Source organism: Perca flavescens, chromosome 3, assembly GCF_004354835.1.
Source record: "Perca flavescens isolate YP-PL-M2 chromosome 3, PFLA_1.0, whole genome shotgun sequence".
Lineage (NCBI taxonomy): Eukaryota > Metazoa > Chordata > Actinopteri > Perciformes > Percidae > Perca > Perca flavescens.
This window is the reverse complement of record NC_041333.1, coordinates 36,759,396-36,776,086: the sequence shown is the minus strand read 5'-3', so window position 1 is coordinate 36,776,086 and position 16,691 is coordinate 36,759,396. Positions and strand designations below refer to the sequence as shown.

Here is a 16,691-nt window from a genome sequence, read left to right as displayed (position 1 = left end):
GAACTTGCTATAACTGCGGTTTGATGAAAAAGAGAAAAAAAAAGTGATGGCAACAGGGGAAAATGGCTGCTCTTGTGTGAAGTAAAACGCATTTTTTAACTTTCTGCTAAGATATATTATGGGACGTTTTTGCAACAAAAATGCGGGTATTATGAAATCATGCAAGCCCCGCAGATTTTGCACGGAAATCGGCAATTTATGCGGCGAAAGTGCGACGTATTTGAAAAAATGCGGCTCCACCCCCACGCATCAATGTGCTTTGGCTGATTATGCGTTGAATTATGCGATCGCACCATCGCGTTTTTCTGGAGGGACTGCCTAATATGGTATGAAGCAAACCGTGACTTCTGTGTACCGTTGCCCCCCCACCACCACCACATATCGTATTAGCTTTCCCCCGCACTCGAAAGAAGCAAACACGCATTTCATAGGGCCTTTAAAGACAATTGAGAAGAAAAAGAACTAGGCGCTGCTCAGCGAAGAAGGGCTAGGGAAGTAACCGTAATTACAACAATTGATGTGAAGAGTTGCAGAGTACAGCGCGTGCCTCAGTGTGTGGAGATGAAGAGCTCGGCGCTGGAGCTGCTCTGACGGGCAGAGGCTCTGTAAAGCCTGGGATCAGACTGCAGAGGCGGGGCAGAGAGGCCAGAGTGGGCGTCCCGAGTCTCTTCTATTACAGTGTACAGTGGAGAGGCCAATTACTCTGCCAGAGAGCTGCACTTGTGTTATAAAATGTTTTGCACTTAAAGTCCAAAGTATAAGTACTGCCACTGTGTGAGCTAAAATGGGTGCTTTTTTACTTGAGTCATGGATTATAAAGGGAGGCCAGAAAAGCCACAGCACAGAGAGCTGAAAAGGTACGGTGGCCAGCAGGGACAAAGTTTCTGTGCAAAGACAGGATGTAATCAGGGTCTTGAGACCTTCGTCACATAACTCAATTGACAAAAAACGTTTGATTTGAATGTTTGCAGGGGTTAAATTACATAAAAGTGCAACTCGATTCATCGCTTTGACTACCAATTTAACCCTCTGAGGACGACTGACGCGTGAGCACGTCAAAACAATAATTCAAAGTCTCTATACGGTGAATATTCCAGCGATAATATGGCACAGAAATGTGGTTTAGATATTCCCAGAATTAATAAAAATAAAAATTGTAAACTCATTTCAAACGGCAAAACAATTCGTCCACATGAGTTGTCGGTATGTTTTCACAAGAGATTTCAAAAAGTGAACTTGAACTCGTACAACTTTAGGGCCAAATGATCTCTTTACACATTGCTTTAGGACAAATGTGCCCCCCCCCCTCCATTCTACAGAAAGCTGAGCTTGTTCTGAACATTTTGATATGAAACACATAGGGATCAGGTTACATACAAATACCCTTAAAAGGTGCGTTTAAGATTTTATGAATGGAAAAAATGCCCTCAGACGGTTCATTATTGTTCTGTGTGATCATGCATACTTTGGCCATATTGTGATAACAAAATATTAATAATACGGCATTGATTTCAGCCATATTACATGTTATATAAGCATTTGCTGCTTTAGATTCTGGACTCTTATGTCACTATGTCATTATATACGGCATAGGGATGCACCAAACCAGGATTTGGCTTCGGATTCGGCCGAAAATTGGGCTTTTTGATGGGATTGGGTTTCTGCCGAACCTTAGAATTTAAGGTATAATTTTTTTTCCACCGACTCTTATGTCGCAAAATATGTGAGAAAAATGTGCTTTAGTTTTCCCATTTGCTTTCCACCACTCTATTATCCAGATGACTGGACGCTTTTCATCAACAAACCCGAGTGCTGCTTCAGTCTTAATCTGCTAGAGGCTCCACTGGAGAGTCTGTAGGGTGGAAATGCCGAGCTCAAGGGAACATTAGCCGGTTTAAAAGCAGAAGAGAGCGATTTTTTTGTCTCACTTCCCACACTCTGATGGTCCCAGTCGAGCCAGAGAACCAAACTGTTGACCTTTGAAACACAAGAAGGCTGCATCTCTGTGCCTTCGGGCGGCCACAGCAGAGTGAATGTTAAAAGAAGAAAGAGGTCACCTCCTGTAAATACTTTACAATCTCAGAAAATACACGGTACACTAAATAACTACAGCGCGAGAGATTAGAACATCTGTTCTCTCCTCTCAATCATTTCATCTTTAATTCCTAAAATCTTTTCTTTTTTACATTTATGAAATTTGAAATAGCTAATGCATGCCGAACATCAACAAGTGATTTGACATGAGAAACAAACAGTTGGGGAATTAAACAACAGAACTCTCTGGAGATGCCAACTCGGCTAAAAACGAGCCAAATCAGCAATATGACTTCACCAAAGATACTGTCCTAAAAGCTCTTATATGCTAGACGCGGCCCAGCTGGTGCTCGCAAATGTGATGTCATGAGATCGCCGTGACTGTTTATACCCGCGCTGGTGATCGCGACACTAGCTGCAGTCTTCTCCTGAACAGAGGTGGCACTAATGAGCAAAGGCTACCGACGCTGCCCTTTCTACGGACTAGAAGAAGAAGAAAAAGGTAAACCACGGCAGAACTGGCAGCAGCGTTGCAGTCAATGCTTCGATTTGATTGGATGAGCTACTTGGTGGGATCCATCCTTTCATTCACCATACAAGAACTCATCTTAACCCGGTTAGATTACAAGAGAGACTTGCAGTCACTCTGAGAGTCCTGGCATCCCGTTGTCGGCGAACTCATTCAGTCCTCCTGTTTCCGCTTTGTCGAAAAAAAAAAAAAAAGAAGGGGCCATGCACGACCTATGCTCGCGCGCCACAAATCCGGGCGCGCCGGCAGGATATTACGTCATTTTGATGTCACGAGGCGGTCCTTAGACTCCGAAGGATCCAATTGTATTCTCAAACAGCATGTCCTAAAAACGGTTATTGGTGGATTTCTTTTGGGGGAAAGTCTCTTTTGGTTAAATATAAGACGACACTAGACAAAGGGATCTAAGCTGTCCTGAACTTGCTCGTTTTTTTTTGTGTGTTGAACTCTTTTCGAGCACATTAAACTCAAAGTCACTGTTCCATTATTAATTTGACTATTATCGCCACTGTTCATCATATCCCCAACCGGCCCGTCAGACACCACCTACCAAGAGCTTGGGTCTGTCCCAGGTTTCTTACCAAGAGAGAGTTTTTCCTCGCCACTGTCCCACTGCTTGCTCTTGGGGGAATTACTGTAATTGTTGGAATTGTTCGGGCTTTGTAAATTATAGAGTGTGGTCTAGACCTACTCTATCTGTAAAGTGTCTCGAGATAACTCTTGTTATGATTTGATACTATAAATAAAATTGAATTGAATTAAACTCACTTTTTTTACATCAGATTCGGACTCGTGTGGATTTATTCTAAGACCTTTTTGGGGGATTTTGTCATACTTTGAAGAGAAACAGGAAAAGCATTTCAAAAAGGGCAGTTGGCGTTCAGGTCCAAGCCATTAATCTGGCCTCGAGGTCGGATCTATAATTTACTACAACCAATTCACAACAACAAACAAACAGTTGGGAATCAAACAACAGACCAAAGTGCCTAGTAGTATAGAGCTCCTTTTTAATTAGCCAGCTGTATTAATATTGGGATTTATTTAGATCAGGGCTTCTCAAAGTCCGTCCCATGGTCTACATCCGGACAGAATGGAAAGTCAATCCAGACCTTGTGTTATGAATACACAACCCTATCAAAGTGTAGCGTTTTCGCTTCCTGCAGATTCAAAACATCACACGTGTTTCGGGATGTTTTATTAAGGAGTTATGCGCATCTTAAAAGCTACATTGTGTAAGAATTTTTCCCATCTAGCGGTGAAATTGTATATGACAAGCAACTGAATATTACTTTCTAGCCCCTTTCTTTCCGAGCGCATTTTAACTCCTACCGTGGCCGTATTATTCCAAGAAGTACGACTTTGTCCATGAGTGATCCTTCCAGTGTAATAATAATTATTTTGGAACCATTTCATTGCTAACATCAGCTAGCAGGTTCCCAAATGATAGCAAGCTAATGTTAGTAAAGTATCAGTGTGATCCTCCATCTTCAACAGGCTTTCAAATCTGCCGGCAGATCGAGTAATCTCCTGCTGGCATTCGTCAAGGTGCCACTGAGTGTAAAATCGCGAAACGCAGAGGTATGTCCCTCTTTGGCTAATGTATTTTAAAGATGGAGGCACAACATGGCTGCCGCCATTCGAGCGAGTCGCTCGTATGTATTCTGAATGATTCAGAATGTCAGATTCTAAGCTTACGAGAATACTTTGATTAGTTGGTGGAAGTAGTTACGCATGTATGAGCGCATATTTGTGAAAGAACAAAAGGCTTTTTGCTAAGAATCAACTTAAAACATTACACAATATTTTCTTGCCACAGCATTCAAACTCTTTGACTTCATTACCCGGGCCAGTTTTGATTATTGGGGGTGGGGGTTGTAACCACCCTCCATCCCCCCCTGTAAATTGCACCTATGCCAAACAGCGACTGTGTCACGTTTACGACGTGTTTAAAAACCATGACCATAACGTTCTCTGGGTTAGATAGGAGGATGGAAAACGTTGCTGTAGGTCGTAATAACAACCAACATCAAACCGGTTCCTCCATTCGCTCAAGACAAAGAGTCCTAATTGCGATGGGTGCTGGAGGTCTTGAATGCAAACATGTATAGAGTCTGAAATTGCAGCTGTCAAACATCAACGACGTCAGTGACTCTGGATTACAGCTTGGCTGCTTGTTTACGACAGCGTCCGATGTGACAAACAAACAGTCTGCTGTGAGTGCAACGCCCTCCCAGTGGTGGGTAAACCATTTAGATCACCCCCCATCACACTACCATCTGAAACCGTTCATTTGGACACTCCGCACCTGCCCACGTGTTCTCTCCAATTAAAGGCTGGAAAAGTGGTCACTCGAGTGCATTTGGGTTGTTTTTTTTCGATTGAAATGAGAAATCGAGGCCGTGGACACATTTCAAAACTGTCATCTGTCAGCCCTCCAAAATGCTTGGTAATAACACTCAATTATACATCCTAAATGATGTTGCTAGGTTACAGAGTTGGCTAAGTGGCTGATGGCACCGTCCGGTGGTCGCTCAGCATCACGGGCTGATAGACGGTCCACACGCTCGGCAGCTCGAGCACAAAACACGCCCCCCGAAATCCACATCTGGTGATTAGGATGTGCAAATCAGCTGCTGCTGCTGCTGCCTGGGGGGGTTTGGACACGGACCAAAATATTCATTCAGTTTCACTGCTCATTTACCTTCTCAAAAGTGAGCTTTTTAATATACATTACATGTACATTATCGGTGTGTGGCTTCCTTTGTTGCATTGCTGTACATTGTATGTGTTGTTTTATGTGCTGCGTGTATTTGTTTTTCAACATTCCACATTAATCACATTTTTTTAAATTTATTTTTCGGCTCGTACTACGTGTGTACCCGTCTCCGTGTAACCTAGAGTTTTTTCCTGCGTGTCTCTACGACTGATTAGCTCAGGGACGCTGAGATTTACTCCTTTGGCATTGAATGTTCGGTATTAAATAACGAGGCATTTTTCGATACTCAATACTTTAGAGGCAATTGGGTCGGTGCCTAAAGGCCGGTTACACACTGCCTGCGTGGCGTGAGCGTGGCGTTTCTGTTGTGTGGATTTTTCTGTCTTTACACTCCAGAAACGTGTCTGACGCGGCGCTGCTGCTGCTGCTAGCCTTGTCTGGACACATGGATGTTTCCCATTAACATAACTATAAATATATACTGATTTGATTACAGCAAAGACAACGTCGGCAGTATTGACGGCAAAATAGGCTACAGAATATTTTGTTCTGTATTGAAAGGTGTAATATTAGAAAATCTCTATATATTTTTTTTATTATATCAAAACCTAGAGACTTTCAAACATCAACATGTCATTTATTAAGATGTATTTGTGTCTAAACGACATAAAAACATCTTTTCATATTCTATTTTGCCTGGAAAACGCTTCCAACACGCTTGCGTGTCGCGTGAAAAATAGCCGTCGGCTCTACTTCTAGCAGGCACGTGTTTTCGCCTGAGCCGTGCGTGTCACGCAGGCAGTGTGCAAGCTCTAACCCTAACCCCTAACCCTAACCCATGGGAGGCGAAATATAAATGGACACGCCACGCAGCTGACACGCTCACGCCACCCAGCCAGTGTGTAGCCGGCCTAAGGAGGTTCATGTTTTTCTTACACTGTCTACATTTGATCCGGTAAGTTTTGGTTTCACGCAGTTATGCAAGCGCACTAAAGAATTACAGTATCCGTGACAAAACTACGCCGTGTCGTCATCATAGACGTGAGCTGTGTCTCCCAACAGTTCTCCTCCGAGCCACCGCAGCTTTTATTTGGTTTTGTTGCATTCTTGAGAAGCAAAGACACGGAAACGTTACTTGGGGTTTGAGGAGCTGCGGCATTTATTCCGAGACAAACTGAAACCTACAGTTTTTCTCTCCAATCCCGGAATGCTGTGGGCGCTCGCCAGACCTTCCTCCACAACGCTGCGGAGGAAGGTCTGGCAAAGCGAGACTACCCACACACTTAACTAATCGCTCACGGACACCCTCCCCCTCTCACACACACATTGGCCAACTCTGGCAGACTCGCTCTCTCCCCCGGTCTTCGACATAATGCTAAACAAAATCGGCAAATTTGAGGGTCGCACGTGCGAGTAGTTGTAAAAAAATAATAATACTTAAAAAAATACGTAAAAATGTGACCATTCGGGGGCAGTCTGGAGCCCTGAAATGGATGCAACAGTGCATCTATAAAAACAGGGAATCTTGGGCTTGAATATTTCACTTTGTGTAAATATAATAAAGCTGCAACATGATGATAGAGAACGTGTGTGTTACCGTGAGGCCGAGTGGAACAGGATGATTTTATTACTTGGAGCTGAAGACAATGTGCGTTACACAGTTGATTGGTTTGTAAATTGGAAATAATCTCTGTTCCTCAAAGCATCCCGCCTCGTCAGCCACCAGGCAGTAAATTCATCTCTATATGCACCACTCTCTTTCTACCTAGAATTCTTTGTCATTTACAAAACGCTCTTTCCCATTGTTCTGAGTGGTGGATTACTCTGAAAGAAACCATTGTTAGGAGGTAATGACTGCCAGTTTCAGGGATATAATCACAACTAAAACCCTTTTTTTTTTAACCTCCATTGCTACATTATTACATTATGTTCTTGCACAGCAGAAAGTCACTTGTCACTTACAACAAATGAGATTCTTGAACCAGCAATAAGACTCTATAACAAAGCCTATAAGCTACATGTTAGGCTTCCTGGATGGACTCACCGCTGTACTGCACTATCTTTGTGTAATGCCTTGACATTTGAGAATTTTAAATTAAGCCTTGGGATAAAACTGTATCATCAAATTTTAAATGGTCACATTGTAGCTGCTCTGTCTACGTTGGTTCCAAAACCCAGTTCAAGGTCCGAGCGTATTACGAGATCTGCTACAAATGGACTTTTGCCTTTACCGGCTTTTAGAAACTGTTATGGACAGAGATCTTTTTTCTATGTGCTCACTAAAGTCTGGAATCACATTCCACAGCATATCAGAACTTTAATGTCAATAACATCATTTAAATTAACATTTGCTCGCTATTTAATGGAGAGGTTTACCTGCGACCATTAAGTCAGCTTTATGGCTTTGCCCTGCTGCTCATTCTCTTGGTCTGTATGTTTGTTACTGTTTCTGTCTAGGAGTTTTGTTGTGTATGTGGTGTTTATGTTCTGCAGAGCAGGAACCTGCTGAAAATCAGTTTTACACTGAGTCAGGCCCGATTGTCTTTAATCTTTTCCTGTTTAATAAATAAAAAATGAAATGAAAATGAAATGAAAGGAAATGCTTGTGTTTCAAAGATTCAAAAGAAAGCTTGTGCGTGCAGACCAGCTTTGTCTTTATCAATCAATCACTTATCAGGTATCCAAAGTGCTTTACATTAGGAACCAAGAATAAAACAACATATCATACGGTAAAAAGACTGAAACATAGAAAACAGTAAAATCAGAAAAGGTTACACAGAAACAGGAGGAGGACAGGGAAATTGTCACACCACTACTATGTATTAAAAGCTATTCTAAACAAATAGGTTTTGAGTTTGGATCTAAAAAGAGCTACATATCTGTAATAGTGCGAATATCAGGGGGTAACTTGTTCCAGAGTCTCGGGGCAGCAACTGCAAAAGCCTGATCACACCCCTGTTCATACCTTGACTTTGGAACTTCTAAAACCAGCTGATTTGAAGACCGCAATGACCGGTCGTGCTCACGCAGGGTGAAAATCTCGGACAAATAATCCGGGGCCAGGCCATTCAAGGCCTTGAAAACGAACAATAAAATCTTGAAAATCGATTCTAAAAACGCACAGGGAGCCAATGTAGGGTTAGAGAACAGGGGTGATGTGTGCACGTCTTAGATGTATTTGTTAAAAAGTGAGCAGTAGCATTTTGCCCAAGTTGACGTTGTGAGATGGAGGTCTGATTCAGACCAACATGAAGAGCGTTACAGTAACCCAACCTTGAACTCATAAAAGCATAAATCGCTATTTCTAGATCATGCCTGTTGATCAACACAAGAACATTTCCAGGATAAAGCCTGACATCCGGTAACCTGACTCCGCCAGAAGGATCGCTTCGCATTTGCTCGGCATATCCATCTGGGAACTTTCCATTGGAGAACTTTTGGAAAGGGGCGAAAATCCTGGTTAGCTGATTGGATAAACCATCTGTCTATCACCTATGTTGGTGATAGACAGGCCAAATCAACCAATCAGATCCACGAAGCGTATGAAAATACAACCACAAGCCCCTGCTGCTGCAGGCAAAGCATAGCTTGTTAGCTCAGCAAGCTAGCAACATGTCGGTAAAGGATATTTGCCGTTGGTGTAACGAGAATTTAGGAATAAAAGGCCCCATTTCAGGTTCCCGGTCCATATTCCAAAACAAGGATCCAAGAGAAAAAAAGCATTAGCGAGCAGCTAACAGAATTAGGGCTACCCCTGGCTGATGGTTAGCTGATTGGATAAACCATCGGTCTATCACCACCTAACCCACCTCAAAACCAACGCTGATTGGCCCGGTCGTTTGGCGAACGGCTCCAAATTTTCTCTATCTCAAGATGCCAGACTGATCTGCGAGTGGAAAACTGGAGCTCGCCAGATCAGGACGGTCTCACGAGGCTAGACATCCAGCGCATTGCTCGACCCTAATTTTGTTTCGCAGACATGAAATACATATCGCGTCACAACTCCGGTCACATCGAGGAACCTCCGACCTAGCACGCTAACGTTACACACTGAAAATAGCAAGTTCTGAAGAAAATTCGGATTGTGTAACAAGACAGGTCTGCTTGGTTCTTCCAGGGAATGATTGTAAAGATTTACAAAGAATATGTTTAGGGCATTTCCTCTTTAACTGGGACGTTTTGGGACCGAGCCAATGAGGTTAACTTATGTATCCAGCTAATTTTAATAGCTCAGGGTACTGTTTTGTGTGAACAGTTAACTTCATTTAATATTGTATGTGGCGTTATCTTTTGCGGGGTGTGATTGGTTTAAAGAAAACAACCCAGAGCGTGTTTTTGTCCTATTCCAGAATGTATCTGTGGTACCTTACTCCAGAGATGCTAACAAGTCTTTGAGCTAGAGTCCACAAATTTTGTATTTGGCACTACTTAAGTTCGACAAGTTTGTTGTCCTCTCTTACGTGTGGCCGCGGGCAGCAGATACGTTACATATGACCCCTTATGTAGGTAGCTTAGAGGTTACGCAGAGACGGAATGACCTTCAGCTCATGAATTTCCTAAAAATGAAGATTGTTCACGAGTCCTGCATCTTGAGTCTGAAGTTTGTTGAGGACAATTCCCAAGTCAAGTCTGAAGTCACTGTGTGTGCAACTTAAGTGCGACCCGAGTCCGAGTCAAAAGTCAAAGTCGAGTCCCCATCTCTGCCTTCCCCACGGCGGTGTGGAAATAGGTCTGGCATTGTGAGACTAGTTTTGTCATGTCAAAAAACACAAGTTAAATCGAATCACCCTCTATCCACAACACACACACAGACCCACTTACCTGTAAATGAGGATATCGTCCGTGGAGCTGTTGTACTGGATCTGGTACATGCGGACTCCTGGTATGTGGTTCTGCGGCGGCCATCTGATGGTAGCAGTACTGGACGTTAGATCCGACACGCTGACCCTCTGCTGGTCGTACCGGGCGTGACCCCCGCTGACGTTGGACTTGATGGACGTGGGGATGTCCGAAGGCCCCGGGTCTGGGTCGAGTTTAGGGTCAAAGTGTGGCGAGGGGTTGACGACTAACTCAACGGGAGCGGTGGCCTCCCCGGCTGCATTAGATGCAATGCACGTGAACTTTCCGGAATCCTAGAAATCATCGTAAAACAAAAGGCAAGAGAAGACCTAGCATTTATTTTCGCTTTGACTTTGTTTGTTGGCTCCCTGTGACAATGGTCCCAAACCTTTTTGGTCCGAGGCACCCCCCCCCCCACAGCCCTGACGGATAAAGTGACGTATCCAGTTAACGTTACCAATGTATAACACAACTGTTTCCATACAGTCCCTTGGTTTGGTCATAAATTACACAATTGGCCTACTAAGCTACTACAACATGTAGGAACAATTGATCCATTAACGTTATATTTAGCTAATCATTTGAACGGTTTATTCTTTACATTTAGCTACCGGTTTGACCTTCTGCGCTCTATTTTCACACACCAGCAACTTTCAAACAACGTATTTGATCCATTATTGTCCTTTGGAATGCGCCTTAGACGCGCAGTAACAGGTACTCCCAGGATTCTCCAAGTTAAATTTAAGACTTTTTAAGACACCACCAAGGATGAAATTTAATGCCAACTTCACGGCCATATAATGGAAAATCAGTGAGGATTTTAAGCCCGAGAAAATAATTATATATTATATATAAGTAATGTTACCTGAATTTAATAAAACATGTTTGACTTGTGTTTGTACTCTAATAACTTAAAATAACTCTACAAATACAAAATAAAGTACATTTAAACCTCACTCACACAGAATATTTATTTATGACACAGCATTTATTTAATCCTATGAAAAGACAAGAAAAACTAAAATGAGGACCTTTGTAAGCAATATTCAGTACGTTTAAGGCCTTATTTTTAGTTTATTAAATTCAGGACTTTTTTAATAATTTTAAGACCCCGCAGCACTGATCTCTTTCGTTTTTCACATTTATTTTCCGTTATTGTTCAAACTTCATATTGATACGTTTTCTTCTTTTCCACAAGCTAATATCAGATGCCGTACAAGGATTGACAGCAGAGCCAAAAATTAAAAGAAATTAAAAAAAACTTAATTTCACAATCGCATAATCTGTTCTGAGCGGTACTCAGCGGTAAAAACAAACAAACGTATGGCTATATACCAAAGGAACCCCAACTGAATGGCAGGTCAGCTCTTATATACCAGCTGATGCAATTAGTGCCTCAATCAGCTGATTGTCAAAAGGCATACCAAGATCAATTAACACAACTTGTTAGTTTACAATGAGTCTAGTTTACTCTCAATACCAATGCTGTTATGCACAATTCATCAAAAAAAAAGACAATATCGAAATCATAATTTTGGCTCCAACACACTGATAACTGCAACATGTAGTGTTCCGGTGTTACAGTTGGCTTAATGTTAATATGTGGATGTATTCTTTAAATGGTATTATAATTTAGTTTCTTTTTTTTTCTCCAAATTAGTTGAGCTAATCTCAATCTGGCTTCTGCGGAAGTACCCCCCTGGGTTAAAAGTACCCCTGGTTGGGAATCACTCTTATGATAAACAGTCTTTAGCTTTTACTCACTTTACTCATGATGCAAAGATCGGATTTCTTTTTACAGTTTTCACACTGACCAACAGTTTTAGAATAAATCAACAGAGGACACACAACCATATTCTTCCGTGATAATTAAAACCACGGCTCTACCTTGACCGTGGCCTTGAGGATGTCCAGCGAGCCGTTCTCGTAGCAGATGGTTCTGGACGTGTTGCCGATCAGCTTCCCGTCCGGACTGACCCAATGTGTCGAAGGCTCGGGATCTCCGATGGACTTACAGCGCAGGCTGACCTCCTGACCCTCCATCACAAACATCTTGGAGGTGTGGCGAGTTATCATCGGTGGCTCGCAAACAAACTCCTCCTGTTAGGGGACACAAGACCACAAAAATGTATAAGTCAAACGATGCAGAAGATTTAAATACCAACAGTTTTTTTTCCACCTGGACCCTATTTTCCTATGATTTTGTGTCTTAGTGACTGATGAGAACAACAATCTTTGACATTGGTCCAGTATTGACTGAGATCGCTGCAGTCGGCAGCGGCGAAACAAGCTACGATGTAAGTTATTGGGCAATTGCGCAGCTTTATACCATGCTCTGGGTGAATACTCGATTCTGATTGGCTTCAGGGTGTCCATTAAAAAGTGATGTAGGACACCTACTAAAGGAGTTCGGTGAAACTGACTGTTTACTGTTCTAAATGAATGTGCTACATTAAATCAATAAGGAAATGTGGATTTATTATTTCCAAATCGTCCTCTGAACACCACAGGATGGCGCTAAAACACACAGGCTGGAAGAAGTAAGTTCTACTGGCCCTCTGGACTGACTTTGTTTCACAGCGAATAACGTTATCTCTCACGTCCCGTTCACTGTTCAGCTCGCTGCTTCAGGCTGCGCCGCTGCAGCCAACAGTAACGTTACACATCAAGGATCAAATTCTTCGTAAAAGTCGTTATATTGTTTTGGGGACAATGACACGGCTGGATAGCTAGCTTGTCTGTCAAATTATTATTACTGATTGCCAACTGTACACACTGTTATTGACTTTGGATCTTGCTAGCATAGCGTTAGCTTTCTGGCTCGTAGCTAAACTGAAGGGTTCTATCAGCTGAGCGGACTATATAAATATCTCCGGTTGCTAAGGGAGGCAAGTCGTAACTAAGGTTCTTCCTAATTCCTGGTGGAGAGAACAACGTTTGCATTGCATAAGAACCTGATGGATGGGAATGATTGTTCCAGGTATTAGTCAAACCGTCAAACTGAGTTATTGTTTGGATAAACTTTAGATTTCGATTGTAAAACTAATTAAAATATGAACTAATGTTTTATTTGGCAAGTGACCATGGTATAAGCGGAATAATGCCCTTCAAGGTGTCCATTGTCAGGTATTAATGGACTTCGGCGTCCATTAATACCTGACAATGGACACCTCGTCGGGCATTAACCCTTACTTAATTTATGTCCACAAAAGTGCTTGTTTTGCCATTGACGGGCTCAGATTATTATTGAAAGTGTCTGACAACATTATGAGAAGGATTTCTAAGGAGGCTGACCTTTCTGTTAAAGAGAAAGATCCTTTTTTTAAACATAAAAACATTCACGCTAAACTCACCAGACGCCTATTAAATAAACAGTAATTTTAGCATCGTAAAATACACTTCATTCAAAGTCGACAGACACAAAATAAAACTGTGTAAAGCCGTTTTGGGTCATCTTCCCACTTTTACAACCATCACAACTCTAGTTTTGGTTGAAATAAAGACACTGTTTACTGATTTACATGCGAAAATATGTGGGCTCTATACACGCTAAAAGTACTATTTTTTTAAATGGAGTCTGGTGGGTTTAGCAATGGTTATTTTGGACTGTTTCTGGTATAACAAAAATTATCTTACTCTTTAATAAAAAGGTCTATCTCAGTAGGGATCTTTTTTATAATGTTGTCAGACACTTAAGAATAATAATCTGAGCCGGTCAGTGGCAAAAACAGCACTTTTAGTGGACACAATTTGCCCAATAAGTTTACATAGCAGCCCGGTTCGCAGCTGCCGGTTACAGCGTTCTTACTTAATACTGGACCAATTTAAAAGATTGTTGGTCCCATCAGTCCCTTAGACACAAAAACATAGGAACATAAGGTCCAGGTTGAAAGAAGATCATTTTGTCGACAGTATCTCGCCAAACTTTACAACAAATTATCAACAGCTGCAGTAAAAGTGCAGTACTAGCAAGAGGAGAGATCTTGATTTAAACTAGTTTTTGATTCAGAGCTCATAATGAAAACAACAATAACAGGCGAGATAAAAAATAGCCAGTACATTTGCTGTGCACACAGGGTTCTGACTTTCAGAAAGAGTTCAATTGTGTGCACATGGAGATCAAGTGAGTTTTTCAGCCCTCGCAATATTTAAAACCCACCCGCTGGCACCTAAGCCACTATAAAGCCACCAAAACCCTGGGTGAGTATTACTGCAGGGCCAGCCAAGGCTTACCTGGGCTTACTCATCATACCTTCCACTCAGTGCATTTTCAAAACCTTTTCTCTGCGTCCTTCTTGGAGCTTGTTACCAGCAGAGAAGATTGCTGACCTGATGACCGCTGGGCTATAGCTCCAAACACAGCACCAGTGCCTTTCAGTCTTGTATTACATTCTAACCCTCAATTGTTCCCAAGAAGCTCAGGGTAAAAAAAAAAACGTCTGTGATTGAACTCGGTGATGGGAGTGTGTGGAAGTATGAAAGTATGAGAATGTGAAGTTGGTCATCGGAAGGAAAATCTTGTCATTTCGTCTCGGCTTAATAAATATGTGTGTTTTTTTCAGTTGTCCCTAAAATTTCTTTCGTGAGAATATAACCGCTTGGATTTTCTCATCTTTACGTCGGAGAAGAAGCGGCGCAGATGCGCTAAACAGCCGAGCAGCTTCCAACCATTGTGTGGAAGGGTGAAAGTGTGAGAATGTGAAGTTGGTCAATGGAGGAAAGCAAGTGACTGAGTAAAGTTTGTATATAGCACTTCTCACAGTCAGAGTCACAAAGTGCCTCGGAGGCAAAATAAATAAATGAACTAAAACCCATCCATGGCAATAAAAAAAAAATCACAATGAATCACAAAGGCAGGGAACATAAAAATACATAGTAATACAGTCAACAATGTGGCTAATGGAACGCCTGAATACTGCACGGTATGAGGAAAATATGCGATAACATTGTTGAATATTGCAATAGCGATACATACTTTATTCATCAAGTGTACTCAGTTCTGCATTTCTGCTGCTTTCAGTATGCGGCTAAATTAAAGGTGCTGTGGTGTCTTTAATAGCGATGCTGTGGTGAAGTATAAAGAGGAATTCACCAACACTGTTCTTGATTGTAAAACGAGTTTATTTCATCAAAGAATTCAGCATCAATTTACAAGCTCCTGCAGAAACTTGGAAATACGACAGACCTGGTCCCAAAATAAGTCGCTCTGAGCTTCTGCTGTTGAAACACCGCATATATGCTAGGTATGGTGTAACATAAGATGTAGTTATGTGGGGGTTAGAAAGCAAGAATAGACAAAGCCCATATAGGTCTCTAACAGAGACATAAGGTAAAGTTGTAAATCTTCAGAGAGCAAATTCCATATAGACTCAGCAAAATTCTATACAGGCTCTTAACAGAACAAGAATAGAGCAAGGTTGTAACTCCAGATACTAGAGTGCATGATATATTGACTCAATATCATTATCGCGATATCACATTGCGAAATATTGTAAATCGAAAGTATCGCGATAAGTATGCAATATTTCGTTTATTTTGTGGAGCGCTGCGTCCCTTCCGTTGGCTGTGTGGCTTAGTTGTGTTTGATTTAGAGCCCGCTTGAAACGCTGTAATGTTATATATATAATTCATAGCTAGATGGGAGAAATTCCTACACAGTGGACCTTTAAAGCTTTAGTGCGTAACTTTTTGATACTATCAGCTCCACACAACTCTCTCTGGATTTCTCAGTAGGACTATGTTCGGAAGATTGTGGCGTCCAGCGCCTTTCCCGCGCAGAAACTCGACTGAAGATAATGACCTCTTCTGAGGAGTTTATCCTCCGTGTCCTCCTTGGCTACTAGCAACTGTGTGGAGGAGGGGGGGTGGTTTTGTTGTCATTGCTTAGAATTCCTCATGGGGGCGACAGAAAATACGCACTACAGCTTTAACCCTCCTGTTGTCCTCGGGTCAAATTTGACCCGTTTTACAAAAACTTTCTAGTTATATCAGAACTATGACAAAAGAACGTTGAAAAAGCTACAAAAAACGCTGAAAAGGGTGACCAAGAAAAACCAGAAAAGGTGACAAAAAAAAAAAATCTAAAAAATCGCCAAAGGTGACAAAAACTTGTTAAAAAAAGTGACAAAAAAATGGAAAAAAAAGTGAAGGAAAAAAACATCTGAAAAAGCGACAAAAAAAACGTGTTAAAAAATTTAATTAAAAAAACGCCAAAAAAGTGACTAAGAAATTGGGGGAAAAGTGAGAAAATAATTGGGGAAAAAAAACGTCGAGAAAAGTGTAGAAAAAGAACAACAAAATGTTGAAATTTTGACCTAGAAAAACACAACGTTGCATGGTCAACAGGAAGGGTTAAGGCCTCAGATCCCAAACCAGCGTCAACTTTTTCTGTCCCTTTTCCTGAGAATATAACCTCTTGGATTTTACATCTTCCCGTCGGAGAAGAAGCGGAGCATCTTTCCATCGATTTTCCCAGCAGGAATCCCCTTGACGGCTGACTGCTGGCGTCGGCCCCTCTGATGGATGCCGTGGAGGGCTCACTTGTCCTTGCAGTGGGAACGAGGCCATTAAACT

General features: G+C 41.9%; 1 protein-coding gene across 1 annotated transcript in view; it reads right to left on the bottom strand.

Annotated features, from left to right (window-relative positions):
- Positions 1-16,691, bottom strand: part of si:cabz01090165.1 (leucine-rich repeat and fibronectin type III domain-containing protein 1-like protein) — a 92,133-nt gene that overhangs the window by 28,404 nt on the left and 47,038 nt on the right. The window contains exons 6-7 of the mRNA XM_028574031.1: positions 12,006-12,218; positions 10,101-10,411 (exon numbers count right to left, since the gene is read on the bottom strand). Coding sequence (XP_028429832.1) covers positions 10,101-10,411; positions 12,006-12,218 — 524 coding nt within the window. The remainder of the gene's footprint in view (positions 1-10,100; positions 10,412-12,005; positions 12,219-16,691) is intronic.